The 19,904-nt window shown below is 39.4% G+C and overlaps 1 protein-coding gene across 3 annotated transcripts in view; it reads right to left on the reverse strand.

The window, feature by feature from the left end:
* banp (BTG3 associated nuclear protein) overlaps positions 1-19,904 on the reverse strand; it is a 218,101-nt gene that overhangs the window by 78,847 nt on the left and 119,350 nt on the right. For 2 of the 3 annotated variants that reach the window (XM_060837654.1, XM_060837652.1), the window contains exons 8-9: positions 16,273-16,440; positions 4,196-4,330 (exon numbers count right to left, since the gene is read on the reverse strand). In XM_060837654.1, the coding sequence (XP_060693637.1) occupies positions 4,196-4,330; positions 16,273-16,440 (303 nt within the window). The remainder of the gene's footprint in view (positions 1-4,195; positions 4,331-16,272; positions 16,441-19,904) is intronic. The other variant, XM_060837653.1, reaches the window with a different exon arrangement.

Raw genomic sequence — 19,904 nt, forward strand, 5'->3', positions numbered from 1 at the left:
GACATTTCGGCACTCTATACGGCATCACTCAACAGCTTCAGTACCCGATACCAACAAGTGCCAATCTTCAAGCACCATCCTCCAAATCATCCGCCTCATCCTCGACCACAACATTTTCACCTTTGACAACCAGTTCTTCACTCAGACACATATACCGCCAAGGGGACAACATTTGCACCACAATTTGCCAACATTTTCATGCACAAGTTTGAACAAGACATCTTTACTGTCCAGGACCTCCAACCAAGACTATACACCAGATATACTGACGACATTTAATTGCTCTGGATCCATGACAAGGAGTCAATGAAACAATTACACAGTGATATCACCAAGTTTCATCCCACCATCAGAATTACCATGGACTACTCTTTCGTATCAATCTCATTCTTGGACACACGCATTCTGTATTAAGGATGGGCACCTCAGTATCTCACTTTATCGCAAACCCACGGATGACCTCACAATGCTGGACTTCTCTAGCTTCCAATCTAAACATATTAAAATAGCCCTATGCATACACAAGATCTGTTCAGATGAGGAGGAAAGCAACAGACACCTGAAAGTGCTGAAGGACACCCTCATAAGAAAAGGGTACGATGCTCAACTCATCGATCGCTAGTTCCCATGTGCCACAGTGAGAAACTGTAATGACCTCCTCAGGAGCCAGACACGGGATACAACCGATGGTATGCTTCATTGTTCAGAGTGGAGAAACTACGCCATGTTCTTTGCAGCTTGCAACACATTATCGATGAGGATAAGCACGATGAAGGTAGGAAAACATTCCCTATGCCTCCACTCCTCACCTTTAAACAACCACCAAACCTTAGAAAGACCATTAATCGCAGCCTTCAGGACAACATCAACCAAAACACCATATACCCCTGTCGTGGCAACCACTGCAAGATATGTCAGAGTGTCAACATGGATACCACCATTACATATGGGGACACCACCCATTCATGTGACTCAGCTAAAGTTGTCTATCTAGTATGCTGCAGGCAAGGATGCTCCAAGGCATGGCACAATGGTGAGACCAAGCAGACACTACAACAACGGCACCATAATCACCAGACAGGAATATTCACTCCCAGTCAGGGAACACTTCAGCGGTCAGGGACATTTGACCTTGGATCGTCGAATGACCATCTTCCAAGGTGGACTTTGGAGATGCAACAATGCAGAGTGGCCGAGCAGAGACTGATAGCTGAGCTCAGTCCCATGAGGATAGCTTCAACAGGGACCTTGGGTTCATGTGACACTACAGAAGACCCCACGATACTATACACTCTCTCTAACACACTCAAGCACACATACAGATTCTTACATATTCACACATTCATGCAGACCCTCATATATACACACACACACACACACACACTCTCATAGGATTATACTCAGTCACACTCACGTACACGCTCTACCAAACGCACAGAAACACTCACACACTCTCTCTCCCCCTCCTCACATGCACATACATATAAGTCTGTTGGATGAATTCATATCTGCAGGTTTATATTTGCAAACACATTCTATTTTGCTCAAAACGTACACAATCTGCAGGTAGTCAAACCACACAAGTTTTTATAAGTTCCTTTGAAAACAGAACCAGTCTGACTCAAGATTGGGTACATACAGACTCTAACCTCACCCCTTTAATATACAGTCTCAGCAGAGATGTCACTTTTTTTTAATAAAACCTTAAGTTATCTTGAGAATGTGACTTCAAAGAAGTTCTGGGATTTACATATTAATGAATCGAAACCTGCAACCCATTCTTAAAGATGAAAGATTTAAGAGCAATCTAGATTTGTTCAATATATTGTTTCAGTTGCATGACACTGTGATCTTTTGCTATAAATTCTGTATCTTATGATCCTGCCCTACAGTTATCTGATAAAGGAGCAGCACTCCAAAAGCTAGTGCATCCAAATTAACCTGTTGGATTATAACCTGGTGTTGTGTGATTTTTAACTTTGTCCACCCCAGTCCAACACCAGCACATCCACATTATGGCTACCATTCTTGATCATCGCTGATCACCACCTCAATGCAATTTTCCCCACACTATCTTCATATCCCTTAATGCTGGTCTCCATAAATTTCTGTCCTGAACCTTTTCAATGATTGAGCTTGGGTACAGAATTCCAAATATTCACTGTCCTCTAAATGAAGAAACTGCACCTCAACTTAGTCTTAATGGCCAAACCTTATTCATAAATGATGTCCCTGATTCACGAGTCACAGCCAGGAGTAGAACTAAGGTAGAACAGTGACAATCGTGCACTCCAATTGGTGGATGTCCTGCCCCATTTAGCCAAAGATTTACAGGTTAAGAGCTGGTCTGTTCAATCACATGAAAAACTATAATAGAACCATGCTATTCTGAGTAAACATCACCTGCAAATCAAAAGACAACAGACAAGGACATATTGGGGACAAACAGGGTGATTTACATATAGAGGCACTGGGCAAGATTAGAAAACTTAGAGCTTTAGATCAGTTTTTAACTAGGAGGATGCTGATAAAATATCAGCACATAGGAAGACGATGGATATAATAGAGCGAAAATTAATTGGCAGGATACATCAGAAAAGCTGTGCTACGCTTCCTGGTCCAGCCAACTTGCATCTCAGATTGGAAGGGAAAGTGGGTGGCAGAGGTCGCACATGTCCTTTAGGGAAGAAAATTTCCCATCCTTACCTGGTCTGGTCTACACGGGATTCCAGACCCACAGCAATGTGGTTGGCTCTTATATGCCTCTAGGCAAATAGAAGTGAGCAAGAAATGCTGGCCTAGCCAATCACACCCACATTCTGTGAATGAATAAAAAATGTTCTCTGAAAATACAGCTAGTTCTCCTATAACGCGATGGTTGCATTCTTGTGCAACCCCGTGTTATTGAAAAATCGCACTTTTATAAACAGCACTTAAAAAAATATTGGCATTGTAATCACAATAGTCAACACGTTTTAAAAGTTCATGCTTTAGAAATATCTCCAGTTTGTCAATCCCATTATAGCGAATTTGCTTTAATGAAACGCACATTATGGCAGAACAACCTGCTTAGGGGAAGTGCTCAAAGATTGAAAATGGGACATCCTTATTCCAGAAAGGGTATAAAGAGATTCATGCAACAGATTGGTTAGTTCAATATCAGTGTTAGACAAGGTATTAGAAAGAACAATTAGGAGAAAAAGGCTAACAAGGACTTGGAGAGATTGATGGTAATTAAGGAGAGGCTACTTGGAATTGTAAAATATAGATCATGTTCAACTAAACAATTGTTTGAGGAATGGATATGGTTGATGAATGTGTGCATGGGGTGTATATGATTTTATTAAAGCTTTTCACAAAGTATCACATAAAAGGCTGGTTAATAAAATTGAGTTTCATGGAATAGTGTCATTGTTGACTTGAATAATTAACTCAGTGACTGTTTCTCAAACCATAAGATAATTCACACTGGTGTTCCCGAACAGTCACTCTTAGGATCACTGCTTTTTGATATATATAAATGATTTGGATACCAAAAGAATTAAAATCTCTAAATTTGCTAAACTTGCCAAATTTTGAGGTATGCCAAAGTGAGTATCATGCCAGATAATTGCACAGGACATATCAAGACTAGGAAGGAACAGCCAATTGACAGATTAAAGTTAATGCTGTACAACTGTGCAAGTTCATGACAGGTTAAGATAGAGAATGAAGTTTTCCCCCATTATCTAATGGGAAAGGAGTAGGAAACACACATTTAAGTTTTTGGTCTAATGGTACATGCAGTGTGTGAGGAAGTCGCTTTCTTCATTGAAGCAGTGAGTGACAATGATCTAGAACATTCTACCTATGTCAATGGTGGATTTAGAGGCAATCCACAATTTTAAAATGAAATAAACTCGCCAGGCTACAGAGAATAAATGGCAGAATGGGAGCAACTGGATTACTCTACAGAAAGCTTGCATGGTTCAATACTATTCCTTCTGTGAGTAATGACTAAATAAGCCATGCCATATAAATATATTAAAATATACCGGAAACACAAGTAAATAATGCAATCCCAGGTTTCTCAACAGAAAGATGATTTTAAAGAGAGGATAAACTAATTATACCGCTGCAATATTGAAATATTACTCTCCAACTTAGGAATTATGGAATCAACCTTATGATTTTCGTGATATCTTGAAAATACTCACTACTTGTTGAACTTGTCCATCCTCTCCAATACGATGAATATGAACTTGCTGAGCATTTGCCAATGCATAGTGGAGGGTCTGTGCCTGATTCTGCTGTAAATCTCCAGAAGATGATACTGATCCTTGTATTCCACCTTGATAAATAGAAGAGGAAGAAAATTGCAGGTAACATAAATTTTAAATATAATAGAACTTTCATTGCTAAACATGACATATTGAATTTAGCAATTTTTCAAATATAGATACTGATATTTTGATTCGATTAGATTAGATTTGATTTCCTACAGTGTCGAAACAGACCCTTTTGCCCAGCAAGTCCATACTGACCCTCCAAACAGTAACCCATCCAGACCCAGTGCCCTAGACTATATTTTCCCCTGATGAATACACCTAACCCTATGGGCACTTTAGCATGGTCAATTCACCTGACCTGCACATCTTTGGACTGTAGGAGGAAACCGGAACATCCAGAGGAAACCTACGCAGACACGGGGAGAATGTGCAAACTCCACACAGACAGTTGCCCAAGATGGGAATCGAACCCGGATCCCTGGTGCTGTGAGGCAACATAGAGACGTACAGCATGGAAACAGACCCTTTGGTCCAACCCGTCCATGCCGACCAGATATCCCAACCCAAGCTAGTCCCATCTGCCAGCATCCGGCCCATATCCCTCCAAACCCTTCCTATTCATATACCCATCCAAATGCCTCTTAAATGTTGCAATTGTACTAGCCTCCACCACATTCTCTGGCAGCTTATTCCATACACACACCCTGTGTGTGAAAATGTTGTCCCTTAGGTCTCTTTTATCTTTCCCCTCTCACCCTAAACCTATGCCCTCTAGTTCTGGACTCCCCGATCCCAGGGAAAAGATTTTGCCTATTCATCCTATCCATACCCCTCATTATTTTGGAAACCTCTATAAGGTCACCCCTTAGCCTCCAATGCTCCTGGGAAAACAGTCCCAGCCTGTTCAGCCTCTCCCTATGGCTCAAATCCTCCAACCCTGGCAACATCCTTGTATACCTTTTCTGAACCCTTTCAAGTTTCACAACATCTTTCCGATAGGAACGAGACCAGAACTGTACGCAATATTCCAACGGTGGCCTAACCAATGTCCTGAACAGCCGCAACATGACCTCCCAACTCCTGTACTCAACACTCTGACCAATAAAGGAAAGCATACCAAATGCCTTCTTCACTATCCTATCTACCTATGACTCTACTTTCAAGGAGCTATGAACGTACACTCCAAGGTCTCTTTGTTCAGCAACAGTCACTGGGACCTTACCATTAAGTGTATAAGTCCTGCTAAGATTTGCTTTCCCAAAGTGCAGCACCTCTCATTTATCTGAATTATCTGCCACTTCTCAGCCCAGTGGCCCAACTGGTCAAGATCCTGTTGTAATCTGAGGTAACCCTCTTCGCTGTCCACTACACTCTCCATTTTGGTGTCATTTGCAAACTGAATAACTGTACCTCTTATGCTTGCATCCAAATCATTTATGTAAATGATAAAGAGTAGAGGACCCAGCACCGATCCTTGTGGTACTCCACTGGTCACAGGCCTCCAGTCTGAAAAAAAAAACCCTTCACCACCACCCTCTGTCTTCTACCTTTGAGCCAGTTCTGTATCCAAATGGCTAGTTCTCCCTGTATTCCAAGAGATTTAACCTTGCTAATCAGTCTCCCATGGGGAATCTTGTTGAATGCCTTACTGAAGTCCATATAGATCATATCTACTGCTCCGCTCTCATCAATCCTCTTTGTAACTTCGAAAAAAAACTCAATCAAGTTTGTGAGACATGATTTCCCACTCACAAAGCCACGCTGACTGTCCTTAATCAGTCCTTGCCTTTCCAAGTACATGTATGTCCTGTCCCTCAGGATTCTCTCCAATAACTTGCCCACCAACAAGGTCAGGCTCACCAGTCTATAGTTCCCTGGTTTGTCCTTACCGCCCTTCTTAAACTGTGGCACCATGTTAGCCAACCTCTAGTCTTCTGGCACCTCACTTATCAAAGCAAGAGGCCCAGCAATCACTTCTCTAGCTTCCCACAGAGTTCTCGGGTACACCTGATCAGATCCTGGGGATTTATCCACATTTACCCGTTTCAAAACATCCAGCACTTGCTCCTCTGTAATCTGGACACTTTGCAAGATGTCACCATCTATTTCCCTACAGTCTATATCTTCCATATCCTTTTCCACAGTAAATACTATTGCAAAATAATTGTTTAGTATCTCCCCCATTTTCTGTGGCTCCACACAAAGACCGCCTTGCTGATCTTTGAGGGGCCCTATTCTCTCCCTAGTTACCCTTTTGTCCTTAATGTATTTGTAAAAACCCTTTGGATTCTCCTTAATTCTATTTGCCAAAGCTATCTCATGTGCCCTCCTGATTTCTCTCTTTAGTATACCCCTACTGCCTTTATACTCTAAGGATTCCCTCGATCTATCCTGTCTATACCTTACATATGTTTCCTTCTTTTTCTTAACCAAACCCTCAGTTTCTTTAGTCATCCAGCATGCCTACTACCTCGCCCTCATCAACCTTCCTGATCACTTCAAAGAACTCTAACATGTTTGTGAGGCATGATCTCCCACACACAAAGCTATGCTGACTATTCTTAATCAAACCCTGTCTTTCCAAATGCATAAAGATCTTATCTTAGAATCTTCTCAAGTAACTTACTGACCACAATGTCAGATTTACTGGTTTATAGTTCCCAGGTTTTCTTTGCAGTCCTTCTTGAATAAGGGCACAACATTCACTACCCTCCAGTTCTTCCCAGACCTCACCCATGGCTAACAATGATGCAAATACATCACCTAGGGCCCCCACAATTTCTTCTCTAACCTCTTGCAGTGTTCTTGAATATATCTGGTCAGGACCAGGAGATTTATCCACCTTCACACATTCTAATATATCGTACACCTCCTCCAAGGTGATATGGATTGTCCCCAAGATATCACCACTTACTTCCCAAGTTTTCATATCTTTCTCCACAGTAAACACAGAGGAGAAATATTAATTCAATACCTCGCCCATCTCTTGCAGTTCTACGTATACATGTCCACTTTGGTCCTTGCCGGGTCCTGTTCTCTCTCTTGTTATTCTTTTCTCCTTTAATATACTTAAAGAACCTCGGGGGGTTCACTCTAATCACCTCAGCTAAGTCTATCTTGTGCCCCCCTTTTTGTCATCCTGATTTCCTTCTTCAATACGTTGGGATACAGAACTGGCTCAAAAGTAGAAGACAGAGAATGGTGGTGGAGGGTTATTTTTCAGACTGGAGGCCTGAGACCAGTGGAGTGCCACAAGGATCGGTGCTGGGTCCACTATTTTTCATCATTTATATAAATGATTTGGATGTGAGCATAAGAGGTAATAGTTAGTAAGTTTGCAGGTGACACCAAAATTGGAAGTGTATTGGACAGCGAAGAAGGTTACCTCAGGTTATTGCGGGATCTTGATCAGATGGGCCAATGGACTGAGAAGTGGCAGATGGAATTTAATTTACATCAATATGAGGTGCTGCATTTTGGGAAAGCAAATCTTATTTGGAATTATACACTTAATGGTAAGGTCCTAGGGAATGTTGCTGAACAAAAAGCCCTTGGAGTGCAGGTTCATAGCTCCTTGAAAGTGGGGTCGCAGGTAGATAGGATAGTGAAGGCGGCGTTTGGTATGCTTTCTTGTATTGGTCATAGCTGGGAGTGCAGGAATTGGGAGGTCATGTTTTGGCTGTACAGGACATTGCTTAGGCCACTGTTGGAATATTGCGTGCAATTCTGGTCTCCTTCCCATCGAAAGATGTTGTGAAACTTGAAGGGGTTCAGAAAAGTTATGCAAGGATGTTGCCAGGGTTGGAGGATTTGAGCCATCAGGAAGGGTTGAACAGGCTGGAGCGTCGGAGGCTGAGGGGTGACCACATAGAGGTTTATAAAATCATGAGAGGCATGGATAGGATAAATACACAAAGTCTTTTCTCTGAAATGGGAGAAGTTCTGAACTAGAGGGCATAGATTTAGGGTGAGAGGGAAAAGATATAAAGAGACCAAATGGGCAACTTTTTCACTCAGAGGGTGGTTTGTGTATGGAATAGGCTACCAAAGGAAGTGGTGGAGGCTGGTACAATTGTAACATTTAAAAGGCATCCAGATGGGTCTATGAATAGGAAGTGTTTGGAGAGATATGGACCAGGTGCTGGCAGGTGGGACTAGATTGGATTGGGATATCTGGTCACCATGGACGAGTTGGACCGTGCAGTTTCCATGCTGTACATCTCTGTGACTCTATGACTATATGATTAAACTCCTATATGCCTTCAGGGATTCCCTTGATCCCACCTACCTGTATCTGAGCAATCCCTCCTCCTTTTTTCTGGTCAAATGTTCTAATATTATACTGTTCCTCCTATCAAATTAACGATCACCACCATCGATTCATTCATTATGAATTTTCTCCTTACCCCAAAGTATTTCATTGGAGCCAAAATATAAACTAACTCTTTGGGGTTCATTAACTTATCACATATTATGAATAATTTGTTAATACGTCGACCATGGTCATCAGTAGATTTTTAATTCCAGATTATTACTGAATTCAAATCCCACCATCTGCTGTGACAGGTTTTGAACCCAGGTTCCCAGAATATTAACTCAGTTTTGGATTAATAGTCTAGCAATAATATCACTCAGCCATCTTCTCCCCTACTTGTGATTTAATTTCAAACACACTGACCACATTATTTTCTGTCCCATTCTAAACTCAATTTCCTGGTTACAGACTTCATCCTTGACAACAGTTTAATTTAGTGATTAAGTGACAACAGTGATTAATTTAATCCATTTACATAATTTTTTAATAATCTATTTCCACCTGCATAACATCATTTGATCTTTCTGTTGTTTCATCTCATGAAACATTCATCATTCCTTCATGTCAAAGATGACTTAACGGAAATGCAGAAGATCCTAAGAGGACTTGACCAGGTGGACGTGGAAAGGATAATTCTTGTGAAAAATCTAGAACAAGGGGTCATAGTTTAAAAATAAGGAGTCACCCATTTAAGAGAGACTAGGAAAACCATTGTTCACTGAAGGTTCAAAATCTTTGGAATTTTCCTCCTCAAAAGGCAGTGGATGGAGATTCTTTAAATATTTTTAAGACAACGATAGATAGATTCTTGATTACTGAAGGGATAAAAGATTATCAGCAACATGCAGGAATAGAAAGTTGAGGTTATGTGGAACAAGCTAAAGCAGCCGAGTGGCCTCCTGTTGCTCCTTGTTCCTATGTTTATGTCTTAACTATCAGCATTCTGCTCACCTTTTATTACATGTTTGTGACCAATTGGTATGCTTATTCAATGGGGCATTCAGAAAGGCTATTTAATTACTGATTTTCTCAAATTCTCTTGAACTCCAAGAGAAATAAACAGCATTTTCTAATGCTCAATACTTTATAATTAAAGATTCTATCATATTTTCCAACCCCAGTTATCATACCTCTTACTTCTGCAATTGATTCTTCATCCTCCTTTCTTTACATTAATAAGCTTTCAAATGTCATTTTGTCAAACTCAAAATTTACACAACATTTCACTTTTCTTTCCTGCGTTACTTTATCATCAGCTTTAATTTCTTGCTTTTCTATTTCTCTCATCTGTCACTTGACTGTGATATGAAATCCATTCAAAAAATCTGCATTTTCAATTTCCCCAATTGTTAAGCTTTTTAATTAACTACACTTCAAAAATAACCAAAGACGCCAATACTCAGCTAAACTGAATCAAGTACAAAAATCGGTTAAAGAAAACAAAGACTGATAATAGAAAAATTCCAATTAAAAAGAGCATCAGAGGCAACTTTAAAAGTAATCATACATGTTTTTCAGTTATTTAGAGATCAGAGAATTGTCATCTATTACATTGAGCCACTGAAAAATTGGTTACAAAGGAATTACCTAGCACAGTAGAAATATTGAATGAGTACTCAATATCAATCTTCGTTTCTGAAGGTGGTGCATGATTATTGGAACTGAGTGATTTGACTATTGAATGTTATGATCTTTTAAATATGTCCATGGTTGTGGACAACATTCACTAGGTCAGCTTTTATTGCAAAGCTCTAGAGAAGATGGTGGTAAGTTGGCTTTTTGACTTGCAATTCTTGGGGTGTAGAGATACCAACAATGCTATATTTTAGCATTTTAGTCCAGTGACAATGAATAACAGCATAGTCCCAAGTCAGGATGTCATTAGCTCGAAAGGGATCTTGTTGGTGGCAATGTTCTCGTGCATTTGCTGCCCTATAGCCTTCTAGATGGAGGAGTTCATGGGTTTGAAAGGTTCTGTCAGAGGACCCTTGACGTAATGCACCTTGTAAAGGTACATACTCTTTCCATGTTGCACCAGTGAAGAGAGTGAATGTTGAAGTTGATGGATGGGTGATAATCAACTGGGCTGCTTTATCCTGAATGGTGTCAAGTTTATTGAGCATTACACAAACTGCACTCATCTGGGCTAGCAGTGAGTTACTCATGATTTGTGCTTTCTGGATCATGGATAGACATTGGAGAGACAGAAGGTGAGTTACTGGGCATAGAATTCCTAGTCTTTAACCTGTTCTCGTAGCCACAAATGGCTTCATAAGGTCAGTCCAGTTCAGTTTCTGATCAATAGTAAACCCCAAGATATTGCCAGTGGGTGAATTAGTGATAGTAATGCAACTGAACGTCAAGGGATTTTCATTTGTTGAAGATAATCATTATCTCGCTCTCGTGTGGTGCAAATGTTACTTGTCACTTATTAGTCCAATGTCCAGGTTGTCCAGGTCTTGCTGCATTCAAACAAAGACTACTTCAATGTCTGGAGAGGGATAAATAGTGCTGAACATTGCACAGTGAACCACCCCACCTCTGATCCTCTTGAAGGGACAGTCACTCAAGTGGTTGGTCCGAGGAGTGACAAGGAGTGAGACTAGTTCTAGAGTTCAATCTATCAGCAGTATTCCTACAATTTTCTGAAGAATTCTTGTAGAGATGTCCTGGGCTAAAATGTTTAGCCTCCAACAACCACAAACAGCTTCTTTATTTCCCACCCCATCTCCCCTCCCAACCCCTCCCATTTCTTTCACCTCCAGTTTTGCTAAGGCTTCTTGTTGTTATTCTTGATCAAATCTTGTGTTGATGATAGGGGCAGACACTCAACCTCCAAGGTTCAGCTCTTTTGTCCACGTTTCAACAAGAGCTGCCAAAAGTACAGGAGCAGAGTCATCCAGATGGAAGCCAAACTGAGCATCAGTGAGTAGGTTATTCCTCTCCAAAAGCCACTTGATAGCACTGTTAATTACTCCTTTCATCAGTTTGATGATCACATGTAGATTGCCAGAGTAGTGATTGTCAAGGTTGGATTTGTACACAAGATAAGATTTACAAGGATGTTGCTAAAGTTAGAGGATTTCAGCTACTGGGAGAGGCTGAATTGGCCAGGACTGTTTTCTCCAGAGTTTTGGAGGCTTCGGGGTGATGTTAGATTAGATTTTTTTTAGATTAGACTTACAGTGTGGAAACAGGCCCTTCGGCCCAACAAGTCCACACCGACCCGCCGAAGCGCAACCCACCCATACCCCTACATTTACCCCTTACCTAACACTACGGGCAATTTAGCTTGGCCAATTCACCTGACCCGCACCTCTTTGGACTGTGGGAGGAAACCGGAGCACCCGGAGGAAACCCACGCAGACACGGGGAGAACGTGCAAACTCCACACAGTCAGTCGCCTGAGTCGGGAATTGAACACAGGTCTACAGGCGCTGTGAGGCAGCAGTGCTAACCACTGTGCCACCGTGCCGCCTATACAGGTTTATAAAATCATGAGGGGCATGGATGGGATAAACAGACAGGATCTTTTCCATGGGTTTAAGTAGCCCAAAACTAGAGCTCGTAGGCTCAGAGTGAGAGGGGAAAGATATAAAAGGGACCTAAGGAGCATCTTTTTCACGCAGAAGATGGTTGCGTGAAAAAGATGGAATGAGCTGCCAGAGGAAGTGGTGGAGACTGGTACAATTACAGCATGTAAAAGGCAAATGGATGGGTATATGAATAGGAAGGGTTTAGAGGGATATGGTTCTGGATCAGTGGTGCTGGAAGAGCACAGCAGTTCAGGCAGCATCCAACGAGCAGCAAAATCGACGTTTCGGGCAAAAGAGGGATATGGGCTAAGTGCTGGCAAATGGGACTACATTATGTTAGAATATCTGGTCAGCATGGACGAGTTGGACCAGAGGGTGTGTTTTCAGGCTGTACATCGCTATGACTCTGACACGACTGGCAATTTTCCACATAGTTAAGGAGATCCCAGGGGTATGGAACAGCCTGACAAAGGACTGAGGCTAGTTCTAGGTACAAATCTTCGTATGATGTCGGCAATTGTGTCAGGGGCACAGTCTTTACAATATCCCATGTCTTTAGCCATTTCATGATATCACCTAGTGAATCACGTTGGGGCAGCAAATCAAGGCAGCTATGGATCAGCCACTTTTAACTGAAGATGGATGCAAAAACTTCAATCTTATTTTAGACCTGATATGAAGTCTGGCACAGGTGCTGCTTCTGCAGGCCCTCGTGAACTCTTCATTGAATCAGGTTCTCCTAACTTCTTTCCGAGAGAAGAAGAAATACCTTCTACCTGTTGCCCAAGTAGAAATGTTAATTCACTATCTCTGATGCAAAGGTTTTCATCTTCGAAATAAATGGGCAAATTTCTGCACGACAACTTGCAATATTTTCACCAATACCATCTTAATTTGTTTTGCAGTATGTCTTGATTATTGTCATGGCAACAAATTTTCATCAAAATTTCCATATCAGTCACCTCACTTTCAGTAAGACAATTCCAACCTTCCTTTTGAAAAATTTGCATCATTTGTTTTTACTTCTCCCTTCTCTCACCTTAAAAATATGCCCTCCAGTCTTAAAATCCCTCACCCTAGGGAAAAAAATCCTGCGATTCACCTTATCTACACCCCTCGTGATTTTATAAAGCACTGCAAATGATTCCTGCTTTTCACTGTATCAATTCCAAAACAGATGACAAAAAAGGGAAATCTGATGACGAATGGAAAAGCCTGAAAATACATTGGTCTGTTAGAATCTACAGACCGAAAAAAGATTGGGCAACTTCTTTGCAGAACAACTTGTTTAGGATTTGCCAGGCCTATTTTAAAATTTTACCTCTGATCTCCTACTTTGATCTCAAAAAGCTCAAGAGTAAATTGCAGGGATAATTGCTATTTCTTAATCTCAAACTTTGAAGTGGACGTTAGGAAAAAATAAACCCAATGTAATTTCAGTTTTTGTCATACAAGTGATCTTCTGAAAACTACTTGCAATTCATTGAAGAGAAGGAATGAAATGCTATTGAACTAATTAGCTAGCTTTCTATGACAGTATGAAGTATATTTAGCCCTTGATGTCGATCTGTCCCGTGCCTCTGCTTTTTTTATTTCCTGATGATTTCAATAAGACGACACAAGGACAAAGAAAAAATATCTAAGGTTTATTCAAAGACTACTGAAAAATTTACTATTAGTTGGTTAAGAATTACAATGGGAAAAAAAGTGAAAAAACAGCTCAATTCACAGCATGTAAATTATGTAAGCCTATATGGAGGAGAGAAAAAATAATTTGAACACAATAAGGGTTGCACATGGGACAATAGGCAATGGAAACATTATTCCAAAGTGAGTTAAGTCACAGCAATGACACAATTTCTTCAAAATTAGTTAAATACATAGACAGATGTTTCAGCTAATAATACATTTTTATGAATTCAATGCTTACTCAAAAGAAATACTTAGGAAATCTGCTTGAAATCTATCAGAACAATTTAAGTTTCAGTAGGTAATCATTCATGGATAAATTATTGAGAACACTGCAAAATTCCTCCTTGCCTTAATTAGGAGTAGGAGATTATATAATATTTTGTCTTAGATTCAACAACCCCCTCAGACTGTCTACCAATGTTCAGAAGGAAATACTGAGGAACCTCGATTATCTGGCATTCAATTAACTGAATATCGGATTATCCAGCAAGATCGCAAGGTCCCGATGCTCGGCTAAACAATGTTATCCAGGCTTCGATTAACCGAACGAAATACTGTCCACCCATGTCCTTTGGATTCCTCTGTAATTTGAAGAAAACAGGCCCCCAAAATGTTGCTGCACACCACACTTGCTCCACTATTTTAAGTCCGTGCTTTAATATTTTCCATGTTTTAATTCTTGTTACATGTATCATTAACTTTTTTCCTTCATCATTCAAAAAGGTAAGATGTTGCCCCGATTCCCACACCATAACAACATTATGCTAACCAGCTCCAAGACACTTAAGTGTATCAACTGACACAGCATGATGGCAACAGTACAACCAAAGGTTCTGCACATCCAAGGTCAACTAAGCCCTGTGTAATTGTTATTACATCAATTTTTCTTCCCTAAAGTCAAAATGTTTAAAATCATTATGTGGAATAGAATAAATAACCAAAAAGCTTATGTTAATTAATTAACTCAAGAGTAAGATCAGCTTGTTTCACTTTGGCTTGTCTTCTGAGTGGTACTCAGGACTTTTCTATTCTTTAATTTATATCTCTGCATTAACACAAAGCAAAATAAGATTGGAATATGTAAAAATTACAAAAGCCGGGCCTAGTAAACATTATTTAATCAAAGCAAGCAAAGCATGTCTAGAAATAGAAATGTTTGAATAGTTAAAAATATTATTAGATCACCAGCATCTAAGCCATTTCCCAAATAAGGTGGCATATCTTTAAATTTAAACTTTGTAAAGGATAAATGGTTCTTGAAAACAGACTAACAATAATTGTTTAAAATTCTTGAACAAGCCCATTCATTTCTATTTCTATGAACAGCAATACAACTTAAAAGGAAGTAAAAGTCTCATTTCACTAGTTCGGTAAAAGTACATAACAGTTTATTAATTAAGATCTACAAGGACTATATTATACCTTGTTATATTTCTATGCAGTCAATTATTTTGTAAAGTAAATTATGGACTTAGGTCTCTGATGAAGGACTAAATTAATTACTCTAACTGAGTGACAATGGAGCTAGAAACTGAATTAAACACGAACTTTGGTAGTGTTGGTGGTTCAGAAGCACATTGATTTTAATAGCTAGTGTTGGACAGACAAAGACATTTCACATCACCTGGTTCAGCCTGAACATGTATGAATTTGGGAAGGGATAAGAGACAATGTATGTCGCTTTTGACAACAGCCAAATTCAACAGCTATAGTCTTTCCAAAGTTCAAGCAGAGAAAATTATGACTCCCCCACATTCAGACAAAATATCTTTCAAAGACATTGTTCAAAGACAAGAATATTAAAAATGGAAAAGGGAATGTCATCAAATGACTGATAAATGATGAAAAAGAGCAGGCTTGGAGAAGAAATCATAGATAGAAACTTTACATGTTCCAGAGCTAATATTATAGGACTGAAGATGAAACCATTATTGAATATCTATTATGACAGCTGGGACACAAATCACTTGGGGAAGATCCGTAGGAGGTAGACTTAGGATGCAATGAGAAAGAAGAGCACAGTAGCTGACCATGTTTAAATACATAGAGAATAAAGAGAAATGCTAAGCTTGTTGCTGGTTTTGACTAAGTTATAGACTTAATGAATGGATAGAGTAGAAGCAAAAATGAAACAATGTAAAGGAATGAAAAAAAAAGAAACTAACTAAGGTGGCAATGATGCGTTCAGCTCCATAATTTTGCTTTCAAATTGAAAAGTGCTACCTCAATTTACAAAATGCAGAATAAAGTCAGAAAACAATATACAAACGATCTTACCTCCTGAATACTTTTCTGGAGAGCAAAATGGATGATAACATTAAACTATAAGTAAAACAGGCACGATTGCTTTATTGGATTAAATTATATTATACGCATGCCTTTGAATTTCAAAAATTCAACAAATAACTAGGATGTGAGAAATATCTTTCTTTGGTAATGTACGCAGCATCTACTTTTGTACCTGTTCCACTCATGACTGAAGATGAGGGTGTCCTTCGGGCAAAACCTTTTACTGCCAAACTTTGTCCACGCTGCTTTCTGTGCCAAGCTGTTCGACATTTTGAATCTATGCTCTGTTTTATTCTGTACCAGTCTGATTCAGTGATTCCAAATTTATGGAAAAGGTGACCTACAAGTATAAAAAGCACCAAATTTGAACAGTCAGTTTGCTGAAACAATAGCTTGAAACTGTTTGCTTTTATGCCAACATGAAATTGAGAAATTAAGGGAAATAATTTCAGTAACATTGCTCATCATAAAATAATATTCTTTTAAATATTGCATTTTCTGGTCTGATGTTGAAATGCTTATAGTCACAGATCCTTCCACAGTAATCTTAACTCTAAACTGATGACTAACCTACAATGCCTATGTTATTTTTCAATTTAAAAATAACTGTCAATAACTCAAGTTGACGATATTTAATAGCTGAAATAGTTTGTAATTAAACACACCATTAATTATGTCCAAATTTGACAGCTAATCTAGAAACTGTTATTTAAAGGTGCGTCATAAGTTTTCTAAAACTGATAAACTGTTACCTAGCTTCTTATTCAAACATCATCTGGCTTTCTACTCAAATGTCGTAAATACAATGCTACTAAAGTAGTGGACTCAGGCTAAACTTGCCACAAAATAACATTTTTCAAGCCATCAAAAGGATATTCAGATTAGGGTTAATTCCTGTAAAGGAAAACTGGCACAGAAAATTAATTTGAAGCAATGAGGTCTCATTCATTTATATTTTATATTCTTAGAATTCTTATAGGTGGGACCAAAAGTAAACAAGGAGCACCCATGGCTCTTGTGATCAGTAATTGATAAAGGGTGACCACAAGATCACAAAATATAGGAGCAGAAATGGGCGATTCAGCTGATCAAGTCTGTTCCACCAATAAGACAATGCCTGTTCTAATAATCCTCATCTCTACTGCCTTTTGCTTAGAACCCTTGATCCCATTACAGATTTTTAAAAAATCTATCTCACCCTCGAATACACTTAATGATCCAGTTTAGACAGCCCTCTTGTAAAAGAAAATCCACAGGTTAATGACACTCAGGAAATTCCTCTTCATCTCTGAATTAAACAGGTGACCCCTTGCTCTTGAGATTATGCCCTCTGGTCCTAGATACTCTGACAGGAGGAATAACATCTCCACATCTAAACCTGTCAAGCCCCTTATGTTTCAATAAAGCCTCCTCTCATTCTTCTAAACTCTAATGAATATAAATCCAATCTACACAACCAATACTCATAGGAGGATCAGTCTAAAGTTGCAGTTTTGATCAATTACAGTGAAGTGATCCAGCTGTAGCCAATGACAAGCTGCTGGTCTTAGCACTATTTCTGTCAGAGGGTGCTTACACTGCTTGACACTTCTGATGAGAGGCAAAAGCTGACATCACACAACTGCCAACTGTTCCAGAAGCATCCAATGCTTTCTCCTCAACTGCATGTCTCTCCACAGAACAGATGATGTGGATGAGATCCAGCTGGAAAGAGGCAAGATCCCCAGTACAAGGTCAACCAGCTAAGGATCAGATCTCTCAACATTTCTAAGCTTGTGCAGCCCAGGCGCTCTCACCAGATAACTGCTCCTTTAAATTACGCCTTCGTTCCAGAGGAGTTAGTGAGCATGCATTCCCAGTAACTTACAAGATGTCCATCTCTGGGGTCAGAAAATTTTGTCTAATGCATATATTCATGTTTTGATCAACTCTTTTATTTTTTCAGTACCAGTGTACTGCAGAAAGCCAGACTTTCTGCCACAGCAACTGTAAAAATCTCAGGGTGAATTTTATGTACGACTACTGATGTCAGGATTATTTCCACATTTGAAATAGGATGACTTGCATTTATGTAGACTTGCACTTTTATGATCTATTCCAAAACACTTTACAGCCATTGAACTCTTTGTGAAATGTAGTCACTGTTATAATGCAGGAAACAAGGAACCAACATGCACATGCCAGGTTCCCACAAACAGTAATGAATAAGTGACCACGCATACGATTTTGGTTTTGGTTAAGCAAAATATATCGGCCAGAAATAACAGAAGAACTCCCCAGTTGTTTGCTTAATTGTGTCAATGGATCCGTAACAGCTACCTGAAAGGGCAGTCAGAATCAGAATTCATGCAACGTTACTGAATCCAATTCCATAATGAACTAGTGGATACTTTCTAAAAAAAGAACACCTTGACATAGAAATTGATAAGAACCAAATGTTTAATCATTTAACCAACGTTTAAATAAGCTATAAATTGACCTGAGTTTTCCAAAATTATTCAATCCAAAATACTTTCTTCATTTGTATTTCACAAAGCTTTTCTTCAAATTTGCTCATTTAAACTTTGCTAATAAGAAACAAGCAGTTTTGTCTTGCGCTCATCAGAACAAGGACACAAGAAACAGTCTTGAAAAAAAGTGACAACATTTTATAAAGCATAAGAAGAATGTGCTGATTAACTAGGCAATCACTGGCATGGAAATTCAGCAGGAACAATTAACAGGCAATCTTAATTCTCAGCCCAAACAGGTAGAAATTCACTCATGCATCTAATCTACGTTTTCATATGTATTGCATATTTAAAAAAGTCATTGTATATCGATAATGTTCTATAATGTACTTGCCACAGTAAGTTCCCTTCACGAAGTTACCTATACATTTGAGTTGTATTAACTTATGCAAACAATCTATACATATGAGTACAAATGGGTCAATAAGCAGTGTTGCCAACATAGAAATAAACTTGATATTATGTTAATATTAGTCCAACTAAGAAATCAACACGTTGAAATTCATACCAAAAGTTAAAACAATCTATAGCCCAACTTGAAAGGGTTCAGAAAAGATTTACAAGAATGTTGCCAGGGTTGGAGGATTTGAGCTATAGGGAGAGGCTGAACAGGCTGGGGCTGTTTTCCCTGGAGCGTCGGAAGCTGAGGGGTGAACTTATAGAGATTTACAAAATTATGAGGGGCATGGATAGGGAAAATAGGCAAAGTCTTTTCCCTGGGGTCGGGGAGTCCAGAACTAGAGGGCATATGTTTAGGGTGAGAGGGGAAAAGTATAAAAGAGACCTATCTGGCAACTTTTTCAAGCAGAGGGTGGCACATGTATGAAATGAGTTGCCAAAGGATGTGGTGGAGGCTGGTACAGCAACATTTAAGAGGCATTTGGGTGGGTATATGAATAGGAAGGGTTTGAAGGGATATGGGCCAGGTGCTGGCAGGTGGGACTAGATTGGGTTGGGATATCTGGTCGGCATACTGTACATCTCTATGACTCTACGACTCTCTGACTGAATTGCTCTCTTTGCAGGAGAAAGTTAAAAGATGCCGCTACAACAACACTGAGGACAGAATTGGAGAAATAGTGGTTTAACGATAGTTCTTCTATAACATGATGTTTGCGTTCTTGGAAAAATCACGCTTTAGAAACAGCGCTTAAAATATTGGTGATGTAATTGCATTACAGTCAACACACATTTTAAAAGTTTGTGCTTTAGAAACAGTATCCCCAATTCATCAATCACATTATAGTGAATTTGTTAAAGAAATGCGCAGAACAACCTGCAGTCAAATAAATAT

The sequence above is a fragment of the Hemiscyllium ocellatum genome, chromosome 17 (assembly GCF_020745735.1).
Source record: "Hemiscyllium ocellatum isolate sHemOce1 chromosome 17, sHemOce1.pat.X.cur, whole genome shotgun sequence".
Classification (NCBI taxonomy): domain Eukaryota; kingdom Metazoa; phylum Chordata; class Chondrichthyes; order Orectolobiformes; family Hemiscylliidae; genus Hemiscyllium; species Hemiscyllium ocellatum.